Source organism: Aotus nancymaae, unplaced genomic scaffold (genome assembly GCF_030222135.1).
Source record: "Aotus nancymaae isolate 86718 unplaced genomic scaffold, 86718_ANA_hifiasm-v0.15.2.pri h1tg000003l, whole genome shotgun sequence".
NCBI classification, from domain to species: domain Eukaryota; kingdom Metazoa; phylum Chordata; class Mammalia; order Primates; family Aotidae; genus Aotus; species Aotus nancymaae.
Genome location: NW_026988414.1, coordinates 26,296,937 through 26,317,517, shown reverse-complemented (window position 1 = coordinate 26,317,517; position 20,581 = coordinate 26,296,937). Strand labels below are relative to the sequence as shown.

Sequence of the window (20,581 nt, the reverse complement as noted above, 5' to 3'; positions counted from 1 at the left end):
TCATTATCTTCAAAAAGTATTTTAAGTTCTAATGTTTAAATTATCACATTGCAGTATCTCATATGAGAATTGAATGTGAAGCTATGCTGTATACCAGCCTTTTACTTTCTGAAAGTAAACAAATAAAAATAGCACAAATGCAAAAAGATTTTAGAACATACCTTCACTAATTTTTTTGACTGCTAGAAGTTTGGTTGTTAGTAAATTGATGCAGAAGGATCACCAGCAAATTGGATCCAGATCAATCATAGCTTTATTCCTGGACTTACAGATTGGCGACATCCCACCAAATGTGGGTTCTCTGCTAATAGCTGGCCTGTAGAACACTGCTTGGGTCCTTTACCAGAATTAATATTTCTATTCCCACCCTGACTTTAGACCTTGAATGCTCTCTATATAAAGAGCTGGGTCAGTGGGACAATTTCCAAGTCAGTATAACTAACTTGCCATCACAATCTTGCCACACATACTCCAGTTGTCAGACTAGAAGAGAGAAAATGGTTTCCTACCCATGAGGTCCCTAAAATAGAGGAGTGAAAAGTACAGTTAAGTGAAAGGGGAACAGTGTCTTCTGCATTTGATCACAGATGAAGAGGGAGAATGGGTTTAGCGTCTTTCCCACATCTCACTCACAATGGATGATTCGCCTGTAGAATATTGTCCAATGAGTGTTAGGCTCTGACCACTGGCAGGAGTAAGAGGGGGAGTAGGTAGAAGCTATCTCAGTACTTTCAAATGAGCAGAAATACTGCCAGAAACTCCCTCTGTAGGCTGAAGTGTAGAATATTAGGAGACAGGAGAGGACCTTCAACAAAAGCATGAATGTTTCAGTTTTGAGGGCAATATAAAAAAAACAGATCTAAATATTTGTTAAGCATAGATCAAACTGTAATTTTCACCTTAATTTCATTTCTGGGTGTTTATGTCTTACAGAAATACAATCTCCTGTTGTACAAATGTGCCTAATCATAAAACAGTTGCCTGCAGTGCTGTATTTCAAAGTGTATTTTAAGTTATTTACTGTGGCTTTTGTGATAGATTCTTTCAAATGATCATGCTTTTTGAAAAATAGTTCCTTTTATAAACAGATAAATATATGTCTACCAAATGCAAAACTTCCAATGTATGAAATCAGCTGGTGTGCAGTCTGGTTTTTTTTTTCCAAAGACGTATATTTTTTGCCTAAAAAAAAAAATAATGTTTTGAGGCCATCTCTTTTTCCCTCTCCCTTTCTATAAAAAGAGAAATAATGATATTAAAGAAGAAAGATAGAAACAATAAGATACTTTATCTTCAAAGTGCTTGATAAATTCACAGAAGAAAATAGATTCTGTATTCACCCATTACAGATTAAGAACAAGAGAGATTGAGAAAAGATCTATTTAACTCATTTCTCTATGATTGGGAAAATATCTGGTTTAACTTCTTTAAATTTAATTGGCAGTTATGAAGATTGGTTTGTGATTACTTCTACATTATACTTGTATTACAGTTTCTCTGCATTCATATCAGAGATGGTGCCTGCCTTTCTCCATCTCCCTCTCTCTCTCTCTTCCCTCATTCCCTCTCTCTAAGTTAATTGTTTTTAAACTAAATCTTAGAATTCCATTTCTTTAATCAGTCATAGAAATGTGTCACCAGAGACCAAACTTCCTTAAATAGAATTGTAATGCTGAATTTTGTCAAACATCTGTTTAATTAGTACCAACCACTGCTTTGTTGCCAAGACATTTATTTGAGCCTACATAATTCCATGTAGTGAGTTATGAAGAACCTGCAATGAATGTTCAGATTTATTTTTAGGTTATGGTACTGTGTATTATTGAAAAGCTTCCATGAAGCTTAGTCATATTGCTTTACTCAACATCACTCTTTAGATCTTCTGTTGAAATCCTTTTTGCCAAGTTTGTAATTGAAAAAATTCCCCATTCCTGAAGTAGAAACTTAGAGGAATCAAGCTGTATAGTATTGTGTATCTTTTGGATACCTTTCTGTTTTGAGAAAAAAAATTCTAGAAAAAAATTATTTTCCAATTTAAGAGATTTATTGAAATTGGGATCTTTCAGAGAAATATCTTCAGAATTTGAAACTCTGCCTTCTAATCATTGCTTAGAATAACTTCTTAAACCTCTCTTGCATTCATGCAATATATATGTAGTAAAATTTGAACCTAAGTGAAAGTGAAGCCATGAGAGTTTTCAGTTTTACCAGCTGGGTGTATTCTATATAAATGCATGGACAACAGTTTTTCCTAGATTATCTGGCTTTTCATTTATTCTTTTCCTGGTTTTTCACAAACAGCATGGTACGTGAAGTGATACCATGGAAGCTTTGCATGCACGCATATGTGCACACACACACTAAAAAAAATTTCACCTTATTAAATTCAGTAACACTTGACACAAAATTGAATCATCGTGGTCAATTTAAAAAACAGTGATAGTCTTTATATCATTGGGTTATGTGAGGGTGATTGATAATATTCCTCTAACCAAGTTCAAAACCAATTAGGAAATAAGATAAAACAAAACTGGTAAGAGGCCAAATTATGATAAAAGGATATTGGAAAATATGGCTGTTATTGGGCAAGTTTCCTATAATAAATTCCTAGAATTAGACAAATTCACCCAGCTATAATCAGCAGGGGCTACCTCAGGTGATGGGCAGGGGAAGCATCTTTCAGTAAAAGTTATGGCACAGAGGGAAAGAACAGAATATATGTTCGCTGTGGGCAAGCAAGCTGCCAGAAAAAGCAGAAGGTCCTGAGCTACTAATTTCTAGTTTATCCTTTGAAACCCATTATCAGATAAGTCATACCATTTTCCTAGAAGAAATAAGGGAATGGAGAGGCAAACAGTAATCCTAGTAGTACTTGTTTCATATCAGGTACAGACAGGAGTCCTCTATTCCCCTCCCCTAACACTTACATTAAAATCTTTATTTTGTAATTCTAGCTTTAATGACAGTAATTTAAAAAATCAAGAATTTTCCTATCTCTGGTACTAAAGTAGTTTCATGACTTAAGATACATACAGATGCCACAGAATTTTGCTTGTTTTCTATAGAATGTGGGCCTTGGAAATGATTTTCAGATACATTAAGAAACAAAATTCCTTAGTAAAGAAATAGAATGATTAGTATACAAGGTCTCAACTGATTAATAGTAGTGCTGAAACTGTATAATATGCTGATCTCTTAAATCTCAGTTCTGTGTTTTTCAGTAGAAAGGGTCCTCAGACCAGAATATTTTAGGGCAGATATAAAAATGACCAATAACGAATAGGAACAGTGTTAGAACTGAAGAAGAGAGGCCACAGAAGCATTGCTACATATATCTAATAAACATTCAAATAAATTTAATAATTATTAAGTCTTACTCTGTCCTAAGCATTTTGCCTAGGCACTGGGAATGCAGTGTTGATCAAAACAGCCTGGTCTATGTCTGATATATTGTTGACTATACTGGTTACTGTGGGGAGAAAAGCTTGTGTTGGATATATTATATGTAAATGTAAAAGGGACAAAAAAAATGCTTCTTTTTTATTATTTTGTATGACCATGCAACACCAAGTAAATAGCTGAGTTCCCTTTCTAAACTTTTGCTTGCATTAAAAAAAGATGAAAGACAGACCTTATGTATAGGTTTAAGTTGGTAGCATCTATTAAATCATCATGGAGAAAGACCCCATTGCTAGAAGTATTTCTCTGGTCTCTTTGTGTCTGGATTTCTGCCATTAAAAGTTTCTTTGGAGTAAAGGTTTATAGAATTGCAGCCTAATTGTATTTGATAGCAGGCAAGCTCTCAGAATTCTTTGCCCTATAGAGGCATATAGAGAAAACTTGCAACAACCATTATGAAGTAGTGAAAGAGATCTCTGAAGAAAAATTAGAGGGTAAATTTGACATGTACAAGAAAACCATGAAGGAAGTTGTCCCATGAAGGAGGTTGGTTGCTCTAGTTGACAAGTTATCAGACTGAATGAAAGTGGAGGTGTGTTTTGATAATCTTAAGGTAAGAAAAAAACATTTACAGTCACTGGGAATTTGAAGTGTTAAATTTTCCTCCAAAAAGGTGATCTATGTGGGATCTGGATTTTCTGCTGTAGTTGTAACATCACATGATGAAAGCTTATGTGAACTATACACATACATTTCCTATAGTTTATGTTTTGGTGAATATGAACTAATCTATTGCAGGGTTTATATCCTAACTTTTCTTGCATGTCACTGCCATTGAAACTTGCATGAAAAGCACTAACTGCCTTCTTTCTCTTCTCCCTGATTGGCTCCAAGGCTGCCAGACAGATCAAGGATAGGTATGGTATAAAACACATTTTTACTTAAGTATCAATACTGAAGTCAGAAATGAAATTCAGAAATAATTTTTTTATTAGAATTGTGTTAGTTAAGATAAAAATACCCAATGACCAAGTACAAAATAAAATATCCTCTGTATATTTTCTTGGAATAACCATTGTATCAATAAGATTTTTTAAAAGCATAGTTGTGGATAATTATGTGCTTCAGAAGAATTTCATTTCTGGTGTAATAATGTAGTTAGTTTTAGTTTTAGAACAGTTCTTAATTAGCTGTACTAATGGAGAGGGGACTATTTTGAATAACTCAAAAATATATATTCCTGGAATGTGTTTTTTGTTGTTAATTTAAATATAAGTGGGTCTTATTTTCTGTGAACTCACTGATTTTATTTTAAGTAGTCCTCAAGAGCTAAAGCTCTCCTACTTCATTGCCCTACTGTTTAACACCTTTGTATTCTCATTCCATCCTGTTCCTGGTGCCATCTCTTTCTATTTCTAATGCCACCACTATCTAGTTAATAATCTATGGGAAGAGAAAATTAAAGAAAATTATTAAAGGTTTTGGCTTAAAAGGTCTTTCTCATTGGTAGAGCCAAGCTTGAGAAAAGGTATTTAGTACTTGTTGTAACAAACATAGAGTCCTAAAGGAGTTGCTGGCAACATTTGGATTTCATTAACACAGAAGGAACAGTTTGGATCTGCCTGTCTAGTCACTGAGCATTGCCTGTATTGAGATTGTAACAAGACTTTTTCTTCTGAGGATCATGAGATTCTCTGAAAGGCACAGCTCTATAAAGTACCATTCCAAATCCTAGGTTAAATTATTCTTCATCAGATAATTCATAAAAATTTTCATGGATTATATGAAAAACAGTGCCTCTATTGTTAATCTTGGCTGAAAATTTTAATTCTGGGTTTCTCTCTTTTTTTTTTTTTAAGGCAGAGTCTTGCTCTGGTATCCAGGCTGGAGTGCAGTGGCACTCCAACCTGAAGCTTCTGCCTCCTGGGCTCTGCCTCAGCCTCCTGTGTGGGTGGTACTATAGGCATGTGCCACCATACCCAGCTAATTTTTGTATTTTTTGTAAAGACAGGGCCTTGGTATGTTGTCCAGACTGGTCTGAAACACCTAAGCTCAAGCCATCCACCCAGCTTGGCCTCCCAAAGTACTGGGATTACAGGCATAAGCCATTGTTCCCAGTCCTATATTAATTTTTATATATGTTTTATATATTTTACATCAGGCAGTAGCTAAAGACGTGGATCACTCCTTTAAATCCTGGATCTAGAAAGATGATTGTGAAAGTTTGAAGGTGAAAAATATTAGCTGTGTGAAGGAATGGATGGTCAGTTTTGTGGATAAGGTAGATTTGGGTTGTGTCAGGAATTTGCTATGAGTCATCCATCTTCCTCCCTGGCTATATTATACTTCCTGTTTAGCTACCTATAATACTACATCTTGCTCTAGTTCGTAATTTTCTGAATTAGAAGTTACTTCCTAATCACGACCTTACAAAATCTCTCCTTTTTTCAAGATTCTATATGGCTCTTTGCGTCACAGAATCTTGTCTGTATCCTTGAACTCTTTCTCTTTGCCCAGATTTGTTTGTCAGAATTTAATTTTATAACCAATTTCAAGGCTGTATTCTTTACTGAAGCTTGTGTTTTTTTGCCTCCTCTAAGCCAGCCTCTTGGCTTGATTTTATTGATATCTAGGTGATCTCAGGAATTAGGGTTCAGGCAAACTCCTTTGTTTTTTGGATTTTTTGGCTTGTTCAAAGCTTATAGCATTTTTGTGGCCCCCTGCAAAGTTTTTATTTCCTGCCCAAGGAACATTTCTGAGTCTCAACTTAGTTTTTTTTTTAACCCCCTGTCACCCAGGCTGGAGTGCAGTGGTGCAATATTGGCTCACTGCAACCTCCGCCAGTTCTCCTGCCTCAGCCTCAAGTAGCTGGGATTACAGGCACCTGCCACCACACCCAGCTAAGTGAGTGAGTGAGAGTGTGTGTGTGTGTGTGTGTGTGTGTGTGTGTGTGTGTGTGTGTCTAGAGACAGAGTTTTACCATGTTGGCCAGGCTGGTCTCAAACCCCTGACCTCAAGTGATCCACCCACCTTGGCCTCCCAAAGTGCTGGGATTACAGGTGTGAGCCGCTGCACCCAGCCCTTCAACTTAATTTTTTAAATTTGATGTTTAGCTTTATAATGTTCAGGTTTCTCTGGTGTAGTTTTTGGTATTCCTCAACAGTGAACTTTTAGAATTCCATTATTGCCATTTAAAATATAGAAATAATTTAAACATGCAGTCATAATAAAATAGTTACTTTAGCTATTTACACCAAGCAAAGAAAGGATTTTTTTTTTTTGAGACAGAGTCTTGCTTAATCACCCAGTCTGGAGTGCAGTGGCATGATCACAGCTTACTGCAGCCTGGACCTCCTTGGCTTAAGGGCTCCTCCCACCTCTGCCACCCAAGCAGCTGGGACTGCAGGCACGTGCCACCATACCCAGTTAATTTATTTGTATCTTTTGTAGAGATGGGGTTTCGTCATGTTGTCCAGGCTGGTCTCAAACTCCTGGGCTCAAGCCGTCCTCCTGCCTCAGCCTTCTGAAGTGCTGGGGTTATAGATGTTAGCCACCTTGCCTGGCCTAGGATTATCTTTTTATAAGGACAGAGGTGATTTTAAGGGAGAATGTGTAACATATCTGAGCAAGGAATTAAATATAAAAAATGAAAATATCTGAAAACTCATAATTTATCATTTGCTATGGTAGAAGTTATGCAGAGGAACAGCAGGATTAGGAGAGAAAACTAAGGATAGAAATAAGAGCCAGAGCAATCAGGCAAGAAAAAGAAATAAAGGGTATTCAAATAGGAAAGGAGGAAGTCAAATTGTCTCTATTTGCAGACGACATGATTGTATATCTAGAAGACCCCATCATCTCAGCCCAAAATCTCCTGAAACTGATAAGCAACTTCAGCAGAGTCTCAGGATACAAAATCAATGTGCAAAAATCACAAGCATTCCTATACACCAATAACAGACTTAAAGAGAGCCAAATCAAGAATGAACTGCCATTCACAATTGCTACAAAGAGAATAAAATACCTAGGAATACAACTAACAAGGAACATAAAGGACCTCTTCAAGGAGAACTACAAACCACTGCTCAACGAAATAAGAGAGGACACAAACAGATGGAGAAACATTCCATGTTCATGATTAGGAAGAATCAATATCGTGAAAATGGCCATAATATGCCCAAAGTAATTTACAGATTCAGCGCTATCCCCATCAAGCTATCAATGACCTTCTTCACAGAACTGGAAAAAACCACCTTAAACTTCATATGGAACCAAAAGAGAGCCCACATAGCCAAGTCAATTCTAAGCAAAAAGAACAAAGCGGGAGGCATCACACTACCAGACATCAAACTATACTACAAGGCTACAGTAATGAAAACAGCATGGTACTGGTACCAAAACAGAGATATAGACCAATGGAACAGAACAGAGGACTCGGAGGCAACACAACATATCCACAACCATCTGATCTTTGACAAACCTGACAAAAACAAGCAATGGGGAAAGGATTCCCTGTTTAATAAATGGTGTTGGGAAAACTGGCTAGCCATATGCAGAAAGCAGAAACTGGACTCCTTCTTGACACCTTACACTAAAATTAACTCCATATGGATTAAAGACTTAAACATAAGACCTAACACTATAAAAACCCTAGAAGAAAATCTAGGCCAAAATATTCAGGACATAGGCGTAGGCAAGGACTTCATGACCATAACACCAAAAGCATTGGCAACAAAAGCCAAAATAGACAAATGGGACCTAATCAAACTCCACAGCTTCTGCACAGCAAAAGAAACAGTCACTAGAAGCAGCCAACAGAATGGGAAAAAATTTTTGCAGCTTACCCATCTGACAAAGGGCTGATATCCAGAATTTACAAAGAACTAAAACAGATTTACAAGAAAAAAACAAACAAGCCCATTCAAAAATGGGCGAAGGATATGAACAGATACTTTACAAAAGAAGACATACACGAGGCCAACAAACATATGAAAAAATGCCATCATCACTGGTCATTAGAGAAATGCAAATCAAAACTACATTGAGATACCATCTCACGCCAGTTAGAATGGCGATCATTAAAAAATCTGGAGAAAATAGATGCTGGAGAGGATGTGGAGAAATAGGAACACTTTTACACTGTTGGTGGGAGTGTAAATTAGTTCAACCATTATGGAAGACAGTGTGGCGATTCCTCAAGGACCTAGAAATAGAAATTCCATTTGACCCAGCAATCCCATTACTGGGCATATATCCAAAGGATTATAAATCGTTCTCCTATAAGGACACATGCACACGAATGTTCATTGCAGCACAGTTTACAATAGCAAAGACCTGGAACCAACCCAAATGCCCATCGATGATAGACTGGACAGGAAAAATGTGGCACATATACACCATGGAACGTTATGCAGCCATCAAAAACGATGAGTTCGCGTCCTTTGTAGGGACATGGATGAACCTGGAAAACATCATTCTCAGCAAACTGACACAAGAACACAAAATCAAACACCACATGTTCTCACTCATAGGCAGGTGTTGAACAATGAGAACACATGGATACAGGGAGGGGAGCACTACACACTGGGGTCTGTTGGGGGGAAATAGGAGAGGGACAGCAGTGGGTGGGGAGCTGGGGAGAGATAGCATGGGGAGAAATGCCAGATATAGGTGAAGGGGAGGAAGGCAGCAAATCACACTGCCACGTATGCACCTATGCAACAATCTTGCATGTTTTTCACATATACCCCAAAACCTAAAATGCAATAAAAAAATTAAAAAAAAAAGAAATAAGATAATAGCGCATCTCTACAACTTGATAGAATTACTGGCGTGTACTTCTGGGCACTTAATAATACTGAAATATGATTAGTTGAGATATATTGCAGGAGTTATTGGTTCTTGAAAGACAGGGGTTATGAAAGATTCAAGTTAATTAGGTAGTTTGAGGAAAGTGTTCATATGTTTTGTAGTTGTTTTCTTTTTGCAAAAATCGAGAGGAAAGGATCCTTGAATTCACCTTGCACTCGTAGAAATGAACTAAGAAAATCAAGGGGAATTAAAACATACCTAGCCACGTGGATCCTGTAATATAGAGAATTATCTAAAGAATTTTAGATGTTTAGTTTGGGCTTTGAGACACATGTCTAAATATGTGAAGTAAAAAATTAAAGTTCAGTCTTCTGAAAGATTGTAGCATTGCTGCACATCTAAATTGGTTCATGGAAACTTTTAAGTTTTCATTCACTAAGAAATAAGAGTTTTTGTTGTTTTAAGCTCTGATAAGCCTTTCTAATGTGTTTATGGAGCATATTCTTTTTCTTTGATGTCATGGTGATTAAGACAGGTTTAAGGTTTAAGATTCTCTAAAATACTTTCAGATTTTTTTTCCTATATTTCTGAGTAAGCATTTAAATATTTGGTCAGGCTTTGAAGAAACCAAGTAGGTTCAAACCTATTCACTGATTCAGTGAGCATTTATTAAGTACCTACAGCTCTTTCAGATGTCCTCAAATCAAAGGATACTTGGGGCTGTAAAGAATAACATCTGAAGGACTTAGTATTTGTTCCTTTTTATTGAAATTGTATTATTTGAGAGCCAAACAGCTTAGTGTAATATGTGTGAAATACTCAGCATTATACTTGGCATATAGTGCATTCAGTCAGTGTGAGTTCCCTTTTTTGTAAATTACATTTCAGTGTAGCACTTTCTTGATAAACACATCAACTGTTGCTTACTCATTGTTACTATTAAATGATTACTAGTTTTAAAATGAAGTAAAATAACTGAAGACAGAAAGAGTTTGACATTTTTCATCCCAAAATAAGTGAATACAACAAGTTTGACATCTTTCATTTCATTGACCTCTCAGGTAGATTTGGCAGATACAATTGATTTGGCAGATACAGTTGACAAGGCCAAGTATTCCCTTTGTCCACCAGCTCTGTTTCCTTCCTCTTCCAAATTGTGTACTAGGAGGCCAGTGTTCACCTGTAGTACTTCTCATCATTCTTGAACCAAAGATAGTAAGGGGCTTACTTTGTGATACTTGTGGAAATTTATTGAAATAAGAAAAATTGAAGTTTGAGATAAAATTACAAATTAATAGAATAAGAGGATTTCTTTTAATCTCCAGTTTTAATGAACTGCAGTTTCTGTGTACTTTGGATAAAGTGGCTTCATTCTTTTTTGGTTTGTCTAGTATATGTTTATTGAATTCCTATTATTTCCATGGCATATAGTTTTTCACAGGGTTGTTTCTTATAGTATGTTTTCCTATGTCTGATGTTGATTGATCAGAGTGACACCTAGTATGGTATTCATTGATAGTGATTTCACTTATCCATGGCCTATCTTTAGCAACTACCAAACTATACAATATTAGGTCAATCTACCTCTACTCTTATTTGAGGGTACATGGGGTAGTTCTTATGACTAGGGAGAATGTTTGAATCGGTGTGATTCAAATGAATTTAAGTTCATTATCTGGCATATGAAAAGGAGTAAGGCTGGCATCAGGAAGTCAGTAAGATTGAGTGTACAGAGGTTCAGATGAATGTGGGGTCTGGTAAAGATTATTTTTATTGGATATGTTTCTTATGTTATTTGTACATGTGCAATTTAATAAAAATTGGCTGGAGGAAAGTTGCTAACCAATTGTCTTAAATATCTTTAAAAAGACATTTTGTAGTGTTTTTATCTAGTTAATTTTGAGAAGACTATAAGAGCAAATTTCTATTTCCCTTTTACTTTTGTTATAGTCTCTGAAATTGTTAGTGATATAATTTGTGTCTTTTCATTTTAGAAATTAAATATGATTTGATACTTCCTATTCTTTTATTTTAAAAAGTATGTTTGTGTTTACCATAGAGTCACAATGGCTTCAGCCTTTCGCCTTTCTTTGAAACCAAAGGTCAGTGACAACATGACTCATTTAATGGTGGATTTCTCACAGGAAAGACAAATGCTGCAAACTTTGAAGTTTTTGCCAGGTAAATACATGTATTACATGTAAAGTTTGTATAAAAACTTTTTAAAAAGATTTGTTTGCAATGAACATTGGTATGTAAATATTAAAGAAATATAGTGTGATTTTTTTTCATTCAGCTAAGGAATAAGTAAATTTGCTAGTTTTTTATTTTTAGAGATTTTATTGGTAGTAAAAATTGCATTTTAAGAATCCTATCAAGGGATCTTTTATTGTTAGCTTGGCAGAGGGAAGCAGTATGGTGTGATGGTTAACAGTGAGTCTCAACGCCAGACTTCTCAGGTTTGAATCCTGTTGCTTACTTACTATGTAATCTTGAACAATTTACTTACCTTGCTTCATTTTTAACATCTTTCAAATGTGATATTATTCTTCTAGGGTTTTTATAAGGATTAAATAAATTGATACCTCTAAAGTATTTCTAATACTACCTGCATATGGTTAAAATTCAGTGACTGTTAGGTGTTATTACTGTTGTGATTGTTGGCTCAGATGGAACTTTAGTAATATGTTAACATTGTTTTATAAAGTATTAATATGAGGATATTGCAGCAGCCAAAACCATTTGTGATCGAGTTCCAAATTATTCACATATGTACAAGAGCCAATTAAGGACCAGTCTTAGTCTGTTTTGTGTTGCCATAACAGAAGGCCAGAGACTGGGTAATTTATAAAGAAAAGAGGTTCTGTAGGCTGAGAAAGTCAAGACTGGGCAGCAGTGTCTGGCAGTTTCTGGTGATAGCCTCATGCTGCATCAAAACATGATGGAGCACAGAAGACGAACCAGACACATGCAAAAAAGGCAAAACAAGAGAGACAGCCTCACTTTGTAAGACCCTTCTTTCATGGGAACTAACCCATTTTTACAAGAACTGACCTAGCCTTTTTTTTTTTTTTTTGAGACAAAGTCTTGCCCTGTTACCCAGGCTGTAGTGCAATGGTGCAATCTCGGCTCACTGCAACCTCTGCTTCCCGGGTTCAAGCAATTCTCCTGCCTCAGCCTCCTGAGTAGCTGGGATTACAGGCATACACCACCACACTTAGCTAATTTTTTTGTATCTTTAGTAGAGACGAGGTTTCACCATGTTGGTCAGGCTGGTCTCAAACTCCTGACCTCGTGATTCACCCGCTTGGCCTCCTGAAGTGCTGGGATTACAAGCATGAGCCACTGCACCTGGCCACCCAGTCTTTTGAGAAAGATGTTAATCTGTTGTGATGACCTAAGCACCTCTTAAAGGCACCACCTCCCAACACTGCCATATTGGTGACCAAACTTCAACATGAGTTTGCTAGGGACAGACAAGTCAGGAATATGGCTTACAACCTTTTGGTTAGGTTTTTTCTGAGCATCATTTGCTGATAACTAAAACTATTTAGATATGGTGATTTGAGGGATCAAGGAATTTCTTGAAAGTGACATGTTTTACTTACAAGTACTTGTTTTGGAGGTTAGCTGTTTTTGAATAGAGAATGTTGATTATATGAAACAATTCCTTTTTTCCTTAAATATATAGGATAAGGGACTTTAAATATGATTGGAAAAACAAGTTGGTAGTTGTAGCACTATATTGGAACCTAGAAAGGGTAGTACGAGTGAAGTACTAATTTGTGTGATATAGATTAGAAGTTCTAGAGGAGTTCATAAAAGGAAAAGATGAGAGAAGGAACTGTAGTTGTAGAGGAAGAAAGTATACTTGTCATTGCCTATTTACCAAAACAATGGCCTTTCAGAATTTCTATATTTTCATTCACAGGGCTCTACTTAAGAGTGAAACTGATATTAAAGCAGGAATAAACATTTTTGGAAGTTTTATTTTGGTTACCATATAATTTTAAATGATTTGGTCTTTTCAGTCTAATATATAGAATTTATTAGTAAGAAGCTGGATTTTATTTTAGTTTTGAAAATTCGAGGTGGTAGTATCAGAGTTTCACAGTTTACCAGTTAACTGAGGTTTGCTTTTAAGTAGAACACTCTTCTGTTCACCTGTAGGAGATAGGGACTTAAATTTCAGACTAGGAAACATATGTCCAAATGTGAACTCTTACTTAAGAAAGGAAAATAGGAAATATGTTTAGAAGTCACATTAACTATATGTCTCTGCTTACCACCAGTATGACCCTAAAACTTTAGAATTTGACCCTTCTTCATACAGCTGTCAGATGTAAAACATTTTTAATATAATTTCCATCTGGGCAGAGAGCAAAGAAAAATTTCAGCAACATAGAGAGGAAAGTTATCCTTTCCTGCTTATCTGTTTACATATTAAAGTCACTTTAGTGTTTTTACTGGAAAAGGGAATATATGCATGTGGTAAGCAGTTAAAGTAGTATAAAAGCATGTAAAGTAAAAAGTAGCCTTCTCATCTTACACTTCAATTTTCCCTAGGAGCTAGCACTGTTAACTAGCATATCCTTATCTTTCCAGAAACAGTCTAGATGCCTATAAAAGTATCATCATATAGACAAAATCATAAAATTGGTATTTTTTGGCAATTTCATGTGATTAAACCTAACATATAATTCACCTCCTTTAAAAAGGTGGACACTTATAGTAGAGCAAGAACTCAAAAAAAGGAAGCATACATATATACTATTATATAATATTGCTTTGCCACTTAACAGTATGTAGGAGTTTATTCCAGATCACTGTAGAGCTTCACTTTTTTTCATGACTAGATAGTAGGAATGTAATTAGTTCTTGATGAGTATTTAGGTTTATAGTCTGTTTATTAGAAACAATGCTGAAATGATCAAATACTTGTATTTATTTGCAGAGTGGTGCCACTATCTCTTGAGGACAAATTCCTGGAAGTGGAAGTGCATGTTTATTTTAAATTTTAGTAGGTTTTAAGTTGTCAAAGAGATTTCACAGTTTATATGTACTGGAAAATATTTGAATGCCTATATGGTTATACTGCTACAAACACTACTGTCAGGGTTTTCTTTTTTTCCTATTCTACTAGGTGACAAATGTATTATGATTGTTTTAATGTTCATTTCTTAAATGAGTTTGTGGATTTGTCATATTTTCATAAGCCACTTTAAAAATGAACTCCCTATTTATGAATTTTGTCAATTTTTCATGGGATTGTTAGTCTTTTTTGTAATGATATGTAGGGCAGGACCTTTTAATAAAGAAGTCAACCTTTGTTCTATGTAGTGTATATCCTTGCTCACCTTGATCATTTGCCTGTTGAATTTATGGTGATTTTTTTTCCTAGCAAAAAGTTTTAATTTTAATGCAGTTATATACATCATACTTTTCTTTTGTGACTCAGATTTTATAAAGATCTTACTTAGAAAGACTTTCCCTATTTCAAGATGTAAAAAATACACATATTTTCTTATATTTATAGCTTTTTAAAAATACACTTTATTTTTAGAGCAATTTTAGTTTTACAGTAAAATTGAATGAAAGGTGTGGAGATTTCTCATATACCTTCACACATGTATAGCTTCCTTCACTATCAACGTCTCCCACAAGAGTGGTAATTTATTACAATTGATGAACCTACAGTGACACATCATTACCACCCAAAAGTCTATGGTTTACATTAAGGTTTCCTCCTGTTGTTGTACATATTATAGGTTTGGACAGATGTATACTGACATGTATCCAGCATTGTATTATAATAGTATTTTCACTGCCCTAAAAATCCTCTGTGTCTCACATTTTCATCCTTCCCTACGCCCAGTTCATGGCAACCACTGATCTATTTATTATCTCCATAGTTTTGCCTTTTCTAGAATCTTGTATAGTTAGAATCATATAGTAGGTAGCCTTTTCACATTGCTTTTTTTCACTTAGTAATATACATTTTAAGTTTCCTCCATGTGTATTGATGACCTGATAGCTCATTTCTTTTTAGTATGGAATAATATTCCATTGTGTGGATGCACCATGATTTATTTATTCATTCATACACTGAAGCACATCTTGGTTACTTCCAAGTTTGGGCAATATGAATTAGGCTACTATAAACATCTGTATGCACATTTTTGTGTAGATATAAGTTTTCAATTCCTTTTGGTAAATGCCAGTTACTGAATAGTATGGTAAAAGTCTATTTAATTTTATAGAAAACTACCAAACTGTCTTCCAAAGTGTCTGTATGATTTTGCATTCCCACCAGCAATGAATGAGAGTTCTCTTGTTCTACATTTTCATCAATTGGTGATATTGTGGTATTTTATTATTTTTTTAAATTTCAGTTTCCCTAGTGACATATTATGTGAAGGATCTTTTTACATATTTATTGCCTGTATGTTTTCTTTAGTGAGATGTCTGTAAGGTCTTTGGCTTTTTTTTTTTTTTTTTTTTTTTTTTTTTACACATTGGGTTGTTACTTTTCTTATTGTTGAATATTAAGAGTTCTTTTGTAGTCCTTATCAGATGTTTCTTTTGCACATATTGTCTCCCTGTCTGTGGCTTCTTTTTCCCTTGACAGTGTCTTCTACTGAGCAAGAATTTTAATTTTAATAATGTTTAGCCTATCTTTATTGTTTCTTTCATGAAGCATGCCTTTGGTTCCTTTGTCTCTTCTTTCACCAATACCATGTCTTGATGACTGTAGCTTTATAGTATGTCTGAGAGTTGACTAGTTTCAGTCTTCCAACTTTGACCTTCTTTTTCAATATTGTGTTGCCTTTATCTGGATCCTTTGCATTTCTGTATAAACTTTAGAGTCATCTGATTGATATCCACAAAATTGCTTACTGGTATTATGATTGGGATTGTATTCAATCTGTAGATCAAGTTGGGAAGAACTGACATCTGATTTAACATTGAGTATTTCTATCGATGGACATGGAATATCTCTACAATTTAGTTCTTTGATTTCTTTCATTAGAGCTTTGTAGTTTTCCGCATGTAAATATTGAACATATTTCGTTAGATTTATATCAAAGGATTTCATTTTTGGGGTGCTGTTGTAAATGGTATTGTGATTTTAATTTCAAAATTCCACTTGTTCATTTCTGACATACAGGAAATTGGTGGAATTTTATATATTAACCTTGTATCCTGCAACCTTGCTGTAATCACTTATTAGTTTCAAGAGTTTTTTGTTGATTCTTTTGGATTTTCTACATAGATGATCATGTCATTCGTTAACAAACACAGTTTTATTTCTTTCTTCCCAGTCTGAATACCTTTTATTGTCTTGCTGCATTACCTAAGACTTCCAGTACTATGTTGGAAGCACTCGAAAGAGGGGAATCTTTGCCTTGTTCCTGAGCTTAGTGGAAAAACTTTGAGTTTCTCACCATTAAGTATGGTGTTAGCTGTAAGCTTTTTTGTGTAGCTATTTCTTAACAAGTTGAGTTGAGGAAGTTCCCTTTTGTTCTTATTTCACTGAGAGTTTTTATTTTGAATGAGTGCTGGAATTTGTTAAATGCGTTTTTTGTGTCTATTTATATGATTGTGAGGTTTTTCTTTTTTAGCCTATTGATGTGATGGGTTACATTGATTTTTTCAAATGTTGAACCAGCCTGCATACTTGGAATAAATACCAGTTAGTCAAGGGTATAATTCTTTTTGTTGTTGGATTTGGTTTGCTAATATTTTGTTGAGGATTTTTTACATCTGATTTATGAGACATATTGGCTTGTAGTTTTCTTTTCCGGTAATATCTTTGTTGGTTTTGGTATTAGGGTAATGCTGGCTTCATAGAATGAGTTAAGAAGTATTCTCTCTACTTTTTTCTTCTGCAAGAGATTTAAGAGAGTTGGTATACTTTTGTCCTGAAAAATATGGTAGAATTCACTAGTGAACACTTTTGTGCTTGGTGCTTTCTGTTTTGGCAGGTTATTAATATCAATTCAATATTTTAAATAGATACAGACCTATTTAGATTGTCTGTTTTCCTTCTGTGGATTTTGGCAGATTGTATCTTTCGTAGAATTGGTCCATTCATTTAGGTTATCAAATTTGTGGACATAGAGTTGTTCATAGAATTCCTTGATTAGCTTCTTAATGTCCATAGGAGCTGTGGTGATGCCCCGTCTTTCATTTTTGATACTTGTAATTTGTGCCCTCTTTCTTTTCTTAGTCTGGCTAGAGGTTTATATATTTCATTGATCTTTCAAGATTTTTTTCCATTGATGTTCCTCTTTTCAGTTTCATTGATTTCTGTTCTTGTTTTTTGTTTGTTTTTAGAGATAGGGTCTTGCTCTGTTGCCCAGGCTGGAGTGAAGTTACGCAATCATAGCTCACTGCAGCCTTGAACTTCTGGGCTCAAGGGATCATCCTGCCACAGCCTCCTGAGTAGTTAGGACTACTGACATGTGCTACCATGCCCAGCTAATTTAAAACTTTTTTTTTTTTTAAAGAGATAGGATCTTACTGTGTTGCCCAGGCTGGTCTCAAACTCCTGGCCTCAAGTGATCTTCCCACCTCAGCCTTCTAAAGCACTGGGACTACAGGTGTGAGCTACCACACCCAACCTGATTTCTGTTCTAATTTTTATTATTTCTTTTCTTCTGCTTGCTTTGGTTAATATATATATTTTTTCCTTTAGTTTACCAAGGTGGAAGCTTAAATTTTTGGTTTTAGATTTTCTTTTCTAATATAATCATTTGTCAGTGGTGAGGATACATTCTAAGAAATGTGATGATTGGCAGTTTTGTCACTGCAAACATGATAAAGTACAAACATGACAAACCAAGATGGTATAGTCTACTCCGTATCTAGGCTGTATGATATAGCCGATTGCTCCTAGGCCAACAGCCTTTACAGCATGTTACTGCACTGATACTGTAAGCAGTTGTAACACAATGGCAATAATTTATATATCTAGACTGAGAAAAAAATACAGTCAAAATGTGGTATTGTAATCTTATGGGACCACTTTTGTATATGTGGTCTGTCGTTGACCAAAATGTTGTTATATGGTTCATGACCATATGTGCATTCAGTGTTATACATTTCCCTCTAAGCACTGCTTTCATTGCGTTCAACAAATTTTGATAAGTTGGGTTTTCATTTTCATTTAGTTCAAAATATTTTAAAATTTTTTCTTGAGATTTATTCTTTGACTATGTGTTACTTAGAAGTGTGCTTTTTTGATTTGTTTTTGGTTTTTTTTTGGAGACAGAGTCTTGCTCTATTGCCCAAGCTGGAGTGCAGTGGGGCGATCTCAGCTCACTGCAACCTCTGCCTCCCAGGTTCAAACAATTCTTCTGTCTCAGTCTCTCAAGTAGCTGGGACTGTAGCACTCCTGGCTATTTTTGTATTTTTAGTAGAGATGGGGTTTTGCCGTGTTGGCCAGGTGGTCTTGAACTTCTCACCTCAAATGATTTCCCCCGTCCCCATGCCCCGCCAAAGTGCAGGGATTACAGGTATCAGTCACTGGGCTTGGTTAAAAGTGGGTTGTTTGATCTCAAAGTATTTTGGGACTTTCCAGCTATCTATCTTTTTCTGTTAATTGATTTCTAATGTAATCGTTGTATGATTTCTAGACCTTTGAATTTGTTAATGTGTGTTTTGTAGCCCAGAATGTAGTCTTTGTCTTGGCAAATGTTCTACAGGAGCTTGAGAAGAATGTGTATTCTGCTATTGTTGGATGACGTAGTCTGTAGATATCAATTATATGCAGTTGATTCATGGAGTTGTTGAGTTCAACTATGTACTTAGTGATTTGCTGCCTCTCTCCCATCACTTGTATCATTGCTGTCATTTCTTTCACTTATGCAGCAGTATATATAAGCACATATATACACCACACACATTCAAATAAATAGTTGCCCCTATTATTTTGAATTAACTGTTACTGGTTAGATCAGTCAAGAATAAGAAAAATACGTTTTTATTTTACCTTCACTTATACTTCTCCAGTGCTCTTTGTTTCCTTCTCTTTAAGAAACTTTTAAAAAACATTCTTACATGGTAGGTCTATTGGCAACAGAGTTCCTCAATTTTTATTTGTCTGAGAGAGTTTTTATTTATCTTTCACTACTAAAGGATAATTTCAAGGGATACAGAATTGCTCCTCTGTAGGTAAGGTCCCCTCCCCTCCACCCCCACCTGGCTTCTTTCAAGTGTTTTCTTTGTCTGATTTTCTGTAGTCTGAATATTATATGCCTAGATACAGTTTGTGTGTGTGTGTGTGTGTGTGTGTGTGTATGGTGGGAGCATTTATTTTGGTTGATCACTGAGCATCAGATCTGTAGTTTGGTGTCTGACATCAATTTGGGAATTTCTCTGTCATTATTGTTTCAAATATATCTTCTTTTCCTTTCTGTCTTCTCCTTCCGTAATTTCCATTATACATATTTACTCCTTTTGTAGTTCCATAGTAAATTTTGGATGTTCTGTTCTGTGGGGTTTCTTCCAATCTTTTTTGTCTTTGCTGTTTCATCTTGCAGGTTTCTCTTGAGAGTTCCTCAAGCTCAAGAGATTCTTTCCAGTCTGCTAATAAGTCCATTAACTTATTCTTTTTTTTTTTTTTTTTTTTTTTTTGAGTTGGAGTTTCGCTCTTGTTACCCAGGCTGGAGTGCAATGGCGTGATCTCCGCTCACCGCAACCTCTGCCTCCTGGGTTCAGGCAATTCTCCTGCCTCAGCCTCCTGAGTAGCTGGGATTACAGGCACGCACCACCATGCCCAGCTAATTTTTTGTATTTTTAGTAGAGACGGGGTTTCACCATGTTGACCAGGATGGTCTCGATCTCTTGACCTCGTGATCCACCCGCCTCGGCCTCCCAAAGTGCTGGGATTACAGGCGTGAGCCACTGCGCCCGGCCATTAACTTATTCTTAATTTATGGCACAGTGTTTTATCTTTAGCCTTTCTTTGTGGTTCTTTCTTAGAATTTCTATCTCTCTGCTTATATTGCTCATTTATTCTTTTATGCTATTGACTTTCTCCATTTTATGCTGTCTGCTTTCTCCATGAGAGCCCTTGGAATATTATAACTGTTTTAAATTATTGGTCTGATAATTCCAATATCTCTGCCGTATCTGAGTCTGGTTCTGATGTGTGCTCTCCTATTCAGACTGGTTTTCTTGCCTTTCCATATGCCTTGTAATTTTTTTCTTGATAGCCAGACGTGTATTGGGTTAAAGAAACAAATGTAAATAGGCCTTCATTAATGTGGTGGTAAGGTGTGTGGGAGGGGAAGCATTCTGTAGCACTATAATTGGGTCTCAGTCTTTTTGTGAGCCTGTGCCTCTGGACTGTGAACTTCAGTTTTCG

The 20,581-nt window shown here is 35.6% G+C and overlaps 1 protein-coding gene across 5 annotated transcripts in view; it reads left to right on the top strand.

Annotated features, from left to right (window-relative positions):
- The window catches only part of FSD1L (fibronectin type III and SPRY domain containing 1 like), an 88,225-nt gene that overhangs the window by 26,816 nt on the left and 40,828 nt on the right, over nt 1–20,581 (top strand). For all 5 annotated transcript variants that reach the window (XM_064379353.1, XM_064379352.1, XM_064379350.1 and 2 more), the window contains 2 exons: nt 4,294–4,316; nt 11,270–11,391. In XM_064379353.1, coding sequence (XP_064235423.1) covers nt 4,294–4,316; nt 11,270–11,391 — 145 coding nt within the window. The remainder of the gene's footprint in view (nt 1–4,293; nt 4,317–11,269; nt 11,392–20,581) is intronic.